General features: G+C 44.5%; 1 protein-coding gene across 1 annotated transcript; it reads right to left on the bottom strand.

Annotated features, from left to right (window-relative positions):
- Positions 1 to 225: 225 nt before the first annotated feature.
- pou4f1 (POU class 4 homeobox 1) lies at positions 226 to 1,705 on the bottom strand. The gene is made up of 2 exons (XM_052026380.1): positions 1,583 to 1,705; positions 226 to 1,224 (listed from the first exon to the last, which is right to left on the bottom strand). The coding sequence occupies exons 1-2, from the start codon at positions 1,703 to 1,705 to the stop codon at positions 226 to 228; spliced, it is 1,122 nt and encodes a 373-aa protein (XP_051882340.1).
- Positions 1,706 to 11,122: the final 9,417 nt, after the last annotated feature.

Genomic DNA, 11,122 nt, shown 5'->3' with positions numbered 1-11,122 from the left:
CATCACGATGCCTCGAAAACCGACGATTTTGGCATGGTCGTCACTAAACGCGTTTCTGCCTTTGCAAACCTCCGCTCGCTCCGCTACACACAGTCCTGGACCCAAGTCTGGAGTCAATGGGGAGGAACAACTGTTCCTTGGGCGACTCTCCCCCAGCAATTGTCCGCTGCTAAACTAAGTCAGCCAAGCAAAAGGGTTTAACCCCCCCCCGGCTGCCGCTTGCGGCTAGTGGTTGGCGGAAAATTTCATCCGTTTCTGCTTCTGTCTTTGATTGCAAAACCATACCCTCACCACGTTCTTTTTCAGATCCAGTTTCTCGGCGATGGCCGCGATCTTTTCAGAGGACGGTCGAGGCTGCACGGCGAAGTAAGCCTCCAAGGAGCGCTTCTCCGGGGCGGCGATCGATGTCCTTTTGCGCTTCTTCTCGCCGCCGTTGAAGAGGTCGGGCTTGCTGAGTTTCTCGCGGTGGGCGCCCTCCGCTTCCTCCAGCCAAGCTTGGAGGATGGGTTTGAGGGCGATCATGTTGTTGTGGGACAGGGTCAGAGACTCGAACCTGCAGATGGTGCTTTGGCTGAGCGAGCCCACGCCCGGGATCTTCAGGTTGGCCAGGGCTGAGCCCACGTCGGCCTGGGTCACGCCCAGCTTGATCCGCCTCTGCTTGAAGCGCTCGGCGAAGGCTTCCAGCTCCCGCGGGTCGGCGTCTACGTCGTTCAGGGCAGGCATGCCTGGGGCCACGCCGTGAGCCGCCAGCCCGTGGGGGTGCGGGGTCATGTTCAGAGCGCTCTGGTGGTGCGGGTGGTGGTGCGGGTGGTGGGGGTGCGGGCTACTGAGGTGACCCAGGCCGTGCATGTGCGCCGGGTGAGAGTGAGACGAGGTGGGCACTACCCCTCCTTCCCCGCTGCCGGCTCCGGCCCCGGCCATGGCCCCGGCTAAGCTCAGCGACGAGGTGCTCAGGTGGTCGAGAAGTTCTCCCGGGTCCAGCGTCTGGTGGGGCTGGTGGTGGTGATGATGGTGGTGGTGATGGTGCGAGGACAAAGCAGACGGGTGCGGCAGCGGCGCGGTCGAGGTAGAAGTGCATGGCACGCTGTTCATGGTGTGGTAAGTGGCATCCGGCTTGAAAGGGTGGCTCTTGCCCTGGGACACGGCGATATCCACGGCGGCCAGAGCCTCGGCGCGGGCCAGGAGAGTTTCATCCAAGCTGGCGAAGATATTGCTCTGCAGTTGCTACCAGAGAGACACAGAGAGGCCAGAAAACATGATCAACAAGCCAATTCTCAGCGGGGAACACTGTCACATAACACTTAAAAAACATTACTCTAAACCTTCAGAAAGCAGGGAGCCGAACTGCAAAGCCGGAAACTCTAAGCCAAAATTAGAAGAAGTTGAATTGCAGTTTTACACGGCAGAAATTTAGCGACTCAAACCAAAATCAAAAGGAGTTTAAGTTGCAATCTCTGCAAGGCAGAGAGATGGTGGCTTGCGTGGGTAAAGAGCAACACATTTTGAAGCAGCATCTGCCCAACGCAGCGTCACTTGGTTCGCACTCACCACAGACACACAGAGAGGGGAGGTAGCTACATACCGGCGGCGCTGGCAGACAGGCTCTCCTTATTGCTTCCGAGCTGGAGTGCAGAGAAGTGTACTTGTGCTCAGGTAGGGTATGATGCATGCCGAAAGCTGGCTGCTTGCTGTTCATGGACATCATTTTGAACACTGTTCATAAGGATGCCAGAGAGAGGAAATGAGGCTGCAACAGTACTTAAAAGAAAGTAAAAGTTCTGAGTATATATATATATTTATATATGCATTTATGATTCTTTTTTTAATATAAATAAATATGGATTGGCAGGCCGGTGTGCCGCCTGCACACCCCGGCTGTGTGCACGTCTCTCTCGCCCACTGCTGTCTCTCTATTACTGCTGGACTAGACAGATGAGGCGCTTACACCTGCTCCCGAGTCTCGTCCCGTCCCCTCCGCGTTCGCGCGAGATTTGCAACCCCCCCCCCCCCCCCCCCTCCACCACTGAAGCCCAGAGCATGAGAACCGGATGTGGTGAGGCAGAGGCGGGGGGGGGGGAGGGGGGGGAGCTGGAGACGACGCGAGGGCAGCACCTGGTCCCCACGACCAGTCCTCCCCGACCGCGCACGCGTGCTCCCGCTCCGCCTCCCCACAGCCGGCGTGTGGGTCCCTGTGATTGACAGGCCGCCCTCCTCCCACCCCCTCCCTGTGATTGGCAGGCCGTCCTCCTCCCTGTGATTGGCAGGCCGTCCTCCTCCCTGTGATTGACAGGCTGCCCTCCTCCCCCTGTGATTGACAGGCTGCCCTCCTCCCCCTGTGATTGACAAGCCGCCCTCCTCCCCCCTGTGATTGACAGGCCGCCCTCCTCCCCCCCTGTGATTGACAGGCCGCCCTCCTCCCCCCTGTGATTGACAGGCCGCCCTCCTCCCCTGCCAAACTCCTGCTGCCCAAACTCAGGAAGAGAACTACAGATCCCATCGCACAACTTCTCTCCGCGTCCCCCCCCCCCCCGCTCCAGCGTCTGAGCGCAAACACGTGCAAAACAACCGCATACAATTGCAATGCAGAAACCAATTGCAAATAGTTGTACCCTGAGTCACATAGTATCTGTTGACCGCCCCCTTTGAGGTGTCTCGTAAAGTCCTCGAAAAGATTAAATATCGAACCGATGCCCAGGCGTATTTTTGTGAGTGCTGGAAGCGTTTCAGAAAGATATCCAGGGTCCTGATGAAATGATCCGAGCAAGTTTTAATCATAAAACAGTTAAAGCGCATCTAATTGAATGCATTTCGGAACAGTTGTCTCTGCCTCGAAACATTTGCAGCAAAGAAAGAATCGAGAGGATGTCAAATTCTCCTTGAGCTTTATGTCTTCTGGGTTCAAAGGATATCGGTGGCCGATGAACAAACATTGCCGTCGCTCTTCTTGGAGAGGAGGCAAGCACGGTGCGCATGCGCACTTTTCCTCATGCCTCCTTGGAGGAGAGGTTCAATCCCTGTTGGAACACCCAACTCCTCAACTATGCGGACGGTATGAATTTCTCCGTTTGGCTGTATAGCAGTTAATTAAGCGTGCTCTTGCAAAGTTTTGTTTTAAATTGGCACACAGTTTTTCATGTTAATTGCCCCTTGAAAGCTTTAATGATGTTACAGCATGTCCGTTCCATCTCGCGAGAACATTATTCCAGTAATAACTTAATTACTTAGGTACATTCCAAAACTCAATTGGAACTAAAATAGTAAATGGGAGCTGCTCATATAATTATTACAATTCAGTCTCTAAACTTCCCTGGATAGATTAATAATGAATGTGTTACTTTCAAGGATTCTATTTAGAAATTGGTATTAGTATTGGTTTATTATTGTCACCTGTACCGAGGTACAGTGAAAAACTTGTCTTGCATACCGATCGTACAGGTTAATTCATTACACAGTGCAGTTACATTGAGTTAGTACAGAGTGCATTGATGTAGTACAGGTAAAAACAATAACAGTACAGAGTAAAGTGTCACAGCTACAGAGAAAATGCAGTGCAATAAGGTGCAAGGTAGATCGTGAGGTCAGAGTCTATCTCATCGTAAATGTGCATTAATCATTACTTCTAATAAACAAAAGAATGAATCGGAAGGTAGTTATAATTTTTATTCTGGAGATGTTTATACAAAGCAACTGCTGCAAAAATCTAACCCTTCAAGCGTTTCATTAAAAACAACTCTGAAAAGTGTATAGAAGTAGTTATTTTGCCGAATTGTGTAACAACCTGCCGCCCTAGAGTAAAAAAAAGCTTGGTTATATTTACTTTATACTTCCAACACTTGTAGTTGCATGGAACGTGATTCAGCGGAATAATTTCCAACGATCCACTTTACTGAATAATTTATGATAAAGAGTTTTTCTTTCTCTGTAGATTCTCAGCATGATGACTTTAACAACAATATTCGGTTACATTTTCCAGTCTAATCTATGTTTTTTTTCCATACTTGCTTTCTGTACCAGTGTATATTCCGCATGTTCTAAAAGTTCGGTGTAAGATGTTTAATTGGAGCTCCGCTGGCGTTTGACCGGCTCGTAATGTGTCGTGAGAAGATTATTTCTGGACCGAACCAAAAACAAATGCCAAGTTTTATAGCAGACCACCGAAAGTGTTGAAACACGAAGACAACGACCAATAATAGTAGTCTGTTAACAGATTATTGCTGCACGTTATTCTAAAGGGGAGTCGATTCTAACCGTATTTTCTATTCGAATATGACCGTTATAATAGATCCAATGCATAATAATGAATCAAATCACTTCATTGATCAGCAGCGTTCACGTTATTTTACAATTAATATAAAATGCAATCAGAAACAAACTGTACCGATAAAAACTAAAGTTAGAAATCACAACATGCTGGGGTGATTATATCCATAGATCTGTACCAGAACTTATCACTGGGCAGTATATTAGTGGTGCTATTAACTAAACAGTAAGATTCCAGGGAATCGTTTTTTTACTGTCAGTTTGTAATTTTTAACAGTAGAAGAACTTCTATCTGATATAATTAAAAACGATTTAGAGATTGGCTTCTGTGTCCTTGACTTTTATATCTGCAAGGCCACCAACACTCGTTTCCAGTGAAATGTTGCGAAACCATCAAACTATATAAGTGCTTGAAATAAACCCTTGATATGGAGTTCCAATTGTTGTGTTGCCAACTTATTGAATATAGCGGAAACAATTTTATCATCTGAGAGCAAGAGTTTGATACCAACTTTGTTTCCCGCCCTTATTTATTGTTAATGATAGAGAAGTAAATAGGAAGCGTATTGAACATTAACCCCTCCTAATACGTACATCAGTCTTCCAATATTGAGACTGCTAAGCAAAATATGCACCACCTTGGATCAAGTTTCATGCAATAGCAACACATGGGAACTGAAAGGTAGAAACTACACAACCAACAAGAAGCAAGCAGAAGGGGACCCCCTCGATCGTGACATTTCAAAGATAGTGATGTCGATATTACCCTTCTGTCAGCCCGCGATTTTCTATCAACTGAAGCAAAATTGGAAAATCGTGGGATGACGAAGGGGGTAAATATCTGTGCCGAAAAATAATGAAGGAAATAACCATAACTATAAATAAGAGGCAAACCACCGTGCTCAAAGTATTGAAAATCGAGCCATTTTGTTCTCTATCGAGCAGAGAACAGGAAGGGTTTCATTGGTTTATGATACTCCCAAGATGTTTTATGGGGGAGTAATCACGTGGGCCACAGGTTAACTATGACAGTGGGTGAAGGATTTGGACCGATGTATATTTACTCGACTGTTGCTTTTTTTATATAAAGTCCCCTCTGTTTCTGCAAATAAGGCAAATAAAATCAACCCATGAAATTCAAAATAAATAATTAAAAGGATGCTCTTCGATAATCAAAATTCCCACACAAAAAAAGTTTCTATCTGATATCTACGTATTAGATTACTGCAGTTTCCGAAACGAAACGCCATTGGATGTTACAACCTAGAGTATTCAACTGTGCATAGAAGAAATACAGAACAACGTGATGTAAGATTTTTTTTCCAGAATGTGTATACAGAATGTGTTAGTTGATATTCTATTAGGAATTACAGTAGATATAACTGAGCAGAAATTTAGCAAATGAGGAACAGAGTCTTGCTATAGCCTTGCTTAGCCGTAGGTTTCAGTTTATCACGGCAGTTACAAGTCTTCAATTTATATTTGTATGAACAGTAGTTCTGAATGTAAACTGTAACAAATCCCGAAGCATTACCAATTTTTGTGTTTTGGAAAGAATGGGTCTGAACTAAGGCAGTTTTATTTTAATACTTTATCTTCGTGTTTCAGCATATCAAGTGGAGATATTTTACGAAAAGGTAAAGGTGTAAGAAGAAAATATCCCATATTTTAGGGCCACACCCAGTCTAATCAAGAGAGGTAAACCATATTCTCTATTTTACAGGCAGAGATTGTTTATTTATTTTTTAAATATTTAAATGTTGTTTGACATCGGTTCTATGAATTGTCTTGGGGCGTTTTACTGCGTTAAAATGTATTGCTATTGTTGCATTTGACTTATTTATGTAAATTAACACGAAGCACGAGGGAACAAATTTATAAACTTGAAATTGGTGAGATACATGTTTACATTCCAGGACCATTTCTCACAAAGATCTTTCCGAGATATTTGACTGGATCTGCGCCCCACCCCTTTACAACCACGTAACTGTTTAACAATGAGCAATCTCGGGGGGTGGGGAAGAACTCGAGCAACACACTTCTATGGAGAGGCTTATCAGTAGTCTGCGATTCAGATCCTTGTTGTGATCTTTCTGTTGGCCCTAAGTAGATAAATGGCAGCGATCAGCTGGCTGTTAACTGATAACCCCAGTCACACGACAATGGTACAGTAATTGCTTGTAAATTTCCGCATCCGGGACCGTGAATTTATTTTACCTTTTAAAACATTTTTGCTACCTATAACACAAGCTGAAGTACGCACGAAGGGCAGTGATCAAGGTGGTTTAGATACATTGTTGGATGAGCGTGGAGGAAATTATACAAGACGGAGTATACACGTTTGCTAGTGAACTACAGTTTAATGTAGCTCAGTATATTCGGGTGGGTCTAATTAATTTACATTTATGTACATTCTTTGAGTATGGACCCGAAAACCAACTAGAAGTCAGGCTAGTCCATTTTCTTTTCGATTTGATACTCAATCAGGCAGGCCCTTTCAAAAAGAAACTCTATCTACAAGAATAAAATTCATGTAACTAAAGATAACAAACATCAGTTCTTCTGGAATAAGTAGGTGTAATTCTATTCTTGCCTGCAACATTGCTCCAGAATTATTAAAAGCATGTTTAAAATTCCGATTTTTTATACGCTTCTGAAACTAGAAATGGATGCACTATTTAATTTATTTCTTTCTTTAATTGGGTGTGGGAGACCTGGGTGGTGAGTCTTTGTGAGTCCTCTATTGCAATCACCAATATCTTTAGTTGGAGCAATAATACTCTCTTTTGATCCTGTGGGACTGTAGAATTTCTTCCCACAAAGACACGCATACATAATGGACAACGCTCAGCTCCTACCGGAATTGCCAGTGGATCAGTATTCTGTTGAGAATTATGTGCAGGAATGTGTGATTGCACTCCTAGGGTCGATATTATTTTGAATTATTTTTAATGAGGCACAAGTAGTTCTGAATAATTCTTCAGTAGAGATCTTCCACAAATAGCTGGATATGATTTTGGAATTTAATGGTGCTGTAACACTAGATACAATGAAACGCTTCTGATGCTAAGGTGTTATAATGCGATGTATATACTGCTGGATGAGAACTATACTTTTACTTAGCCATGAGCATCTCAAGTAACGATTGCAACGATTAGATTTTTTAGACTTGCAACAGTGATATCTTGAATGTGCAGTTTTGCTACCTAATAAACCAATTGTGAATTAGTGTTCTGCTTCTCAATCCCAATTACGAAATATTGTGTGTTGAAACGTCATAAATGGCATATTAAGTATTGTGATAGCAAAACGTTTGTTTTCACATTTTCCAAAACGAGGTAAACTAATTCATGGGATCAATTTTGAGTGCATGATACTTCCGCCTTGCTCACTTCCCACATTTAGAATACAATCAAGAATTTAAAAATTCCAACTGCAGCACCAATTTCCTACACACAGTGATCTGTTCTGGGTGAGTGTTACAAACTCAGCCAAGCCACACAGTGCTAATTTCAGAGGGCAACAACCAATAAACAGACCAATTAAGAAACAGTCAAAGGCCAAATAAAGCCTGTTTAAAATTATTCCTGCAGTCAAACCTCAAAGTCTGACATCAGGTAAGCACAAAACAAAGGTATACTTTTACTTAAGATATAATCAGTTTGACGCAAAATACTCAAATTGGTAATTTGTTTAATTGCCATTAATTAACATTTAATTTCATTTACCGATTATAAATTATTTTATACTGTTAGTATATAAAAACATGGAACAGATTATGAAGTGATATTGCCTATGCATTCAAATAAATCAATTCCTTAGATTAGCAAAGAACAGCTAACTGTCTACGTACGACGGGAAGTAATTGTGATTTCATTCAAAGTGTGTAACGATGTAATATTAAATATTGAAAGCTTTAATTGTGCTTTCCATCCCAGGGTGCTTGCTGTTGAACCCTTCGGGGTGGAGATAAGAGCATGCCGGTTTGGGCTCTGGATGCCAATGTTCTCTTTATATTTAGAACATCTTGCACTGTCCATTGTTATCTAATTACTGCCTACAAAAGCAGCCGACCTTCTTGCAAATATAATCTTTGAAATTCGAAACCACCGCAGCACCGATTTCAAGTTCTGAGAAATTGCTGTCTTGTCCCGCGTCTGATCTGATTTATTAGAAATTTTTAACGAAATCATGCATCTTTTACAAGCCTTTAATCACTCCATGAAATTTTAATTCATGAACTGTGGTGCGTTTAAATAAATGAAGCGTTAATTCATTAGGATTAATTAATTTGTTAAAAAGTTCTATGCACGGCCGAGACAGCATTGATCTGTTAGTATTATGTGCTAATGGGATAATGAAGACCTAACGATAAGATTAAGCATTTCTTAGCCCGTATCAACATCTGTTGTCAAAAGTTTATGATCTAATGTAAAGTGACGTATAGATAAACAGCAGAGCACATCCGAAAATCGAAATATTGTATTTCCTTTTATGTGTACACAATACTCTTTTATTCATAGGATTGATTTATTTTTTAGTTTCCCAGCGCAAATATCTACCCACGGTCTTTCACTCCATGCGATCTGAGTTTGAAAGAGTCAGACCACCAAAAAGGCTGCGAATCGAGCCTCATTTGACCTATACTAGCGGACAGGTATTTGTAACCGCAAGAACACGGAGAGTGGCAACTGTCCCGTCTCGGCGCCTGTGTGGACTAACTGCCTTTGCAAGTGGGATTGATATTTGCAAAGGACCGTCTTTGAAAATATGTGAAGAATTGTTTGCATCTTCCTGGACTGTATTGTTGAATTCGAAGCTCCGTATTTTCCGTCTAGAAACGGCTTTGCAATTCTAGCCAGTCTTAGGCCAACAACTTCAAATGAGTGGCTTATCGCGTGTAAATGAAGCTGAGTTCAAAATTACGGCGCATAATGGAATCGACAATAGTGCATAATGATTGCATCAAGGCAAAATAACTGCGATTGCAATCTTTGATTGTACCAGTTTTATTGGCGTTAAAGCGTTTACTGTATGGGCTCTGGTTTGTCCGTGGGATTTATGCTTTCCAACCGAGATCGGGCGCGTAATACGAAGAACTGCTGGGAAGGCTCGACTCTGCCGCCTGACTGCTGCAAAATCCCAACCAACGCTTGTGGTGACAATTGACCCACATTCTGGAAAGCCGGTCGTTTCACTGTGCAGCACCGACACTGGGTAGCCTTTAGTTTAGACAGTGGTGCCGTGAGATCAGCCGCGGCACACAACTCGCCGGCAAATGTGGGTAGATTATTCTTTCCAGACTCAGCAAGCGGCCAACGCGGCGAGCCGAGCACACTCACTGCTGCTGCGATTTCTCTTATACCTGGCGATCTTCCATTAGCCGTGGCACTTCGGGGGTGGGGGGTCAGAATATGACGCCCCACACAAGAGACTGGCGCTCACAATCTGCTCTGATTCCCCCTCCCGATGGAGCACACGAGGGGTGCCGCACGGTCGTCGCGCAAACGAGAGGTTAGGATGAGTTGCAGTCACAGGCGGGCGTGAAATACCCCCTTGTGCTGAGTGGGACAGTTTTCCAACGCCAGTCGAAATAAATGTCGGTGAACCTTCGCTGCGTCTAGCGTGGTTGCAGCCTTTCACGTTACAAGATGGGGTAGACTTGGTTCCTGTCCTGATGCAGGGGTCTGCACCCGAAACGTCGACAATTGCTCCCCCATCCCCCAGATTGTTCCTCCAGCAGATTGATTCCAGCATCTGCAGTCTCTAGACTTGGCTTCGTTGGCTCTGAGACTCGTCTGGAACTTTGTAGCAGGTTGGAAGGGGTTGCTAAAGGCAAGCTTCGTCATACAGTACGGAAACAGGCTCTTCGGCCCAACTGGTCCATGCCGACCAAGGTTCCCGCGTAAACTTGTTCCAATTTGTCCACTTTGGCCCACATCCCTCTAAACCTTTCCTATCCATGTACCTGTCCAAGTACCTTTTAAAGGTTGTTGATGTACCTGCCTCAACCGCTTCCTCTGGCAGCTCATTCCAGATAGGGACCACACTCTGGGTGAAAACATTGCCCCTCAGATTCCTACTAAATCTCTCCTGTCTCGCCTTAAACCTCTGCTCTTTAGTTCTTGATTCCCCAACCCTGGGGAAAAGACTGTGCGCATTCACCCTGTCTATGCCCCCCTTGACTTTATTCACCTCTATAAGATCACCCTCAGTCTTCTACCCTCCAATGAACAGTCACAACCTGCTCAATCTCCCTCCATAACTCAGTCCCTCGAGTCTCAGCAACATCCTCAAAAATCTCTTCTGCACTCTTCGCAAATCACAGATAGAATCATTCACAGAAAACCCCAAGCCACTTGTCTTTACATAGTCCTATTGAGACATAGAAACAACCCAAAGTGCTTCACAGTTTCCACAGCTCCAGGAACCCTGACCTCCGATTGCTGTTTGTGTGGAGTTTACACATTCTCCCAGTGACCATGCCAATCCCCTCCCTGGGGTGCTCCGGTTTCCTCCCACATCTTACAGATGTGCGGCTCCATAGGTTAACTGGCCACTGTAAATTGTCCCCTGGTGCAGAGTAACAGATAGAAGAATCAAAGATGTGTTGATGGGCACGAGTGAGAGAGAATGAGTTGCAGGGTTATGGGGAACTGAGGAGAGAGCAACAGGACCAATGGGATTACTCATGGCCTGAATGCCCTCCTTCTGTGTGGATATCAGTATAAGATTATCCAATGAGATTTGGCACTGAGTCACATGATGCTGAAAAGCGGGTGCTGAATGGTTAGCCAAAACCAAACTGCTGGAGGAACTCATCAGGTCAGGCAGCATCTGTGAAGAGAAACGGACAGCCAAC

The sequence above is a fragment of the Pristis pectinata genome, chromosome 11, assembly GCF_009764475.1.
Source record: "Pristis pectinata isolate sPriPec2 chromosome 11, sPriPec2.1.pri, whole genome shotgun sequence".
In the NCBI taxonomy this organism is placed as follows: Eukaryota; Metazoa; Chordata; class Chondrichthyes; order Rhinopristiformes; family Pristidae; genus Pristis; species Pristis pectinata.
Note: the sequence above shows the minus strand (reverse complement) of the source record. Positions and strands in the feature narration are given on the sequence as shown.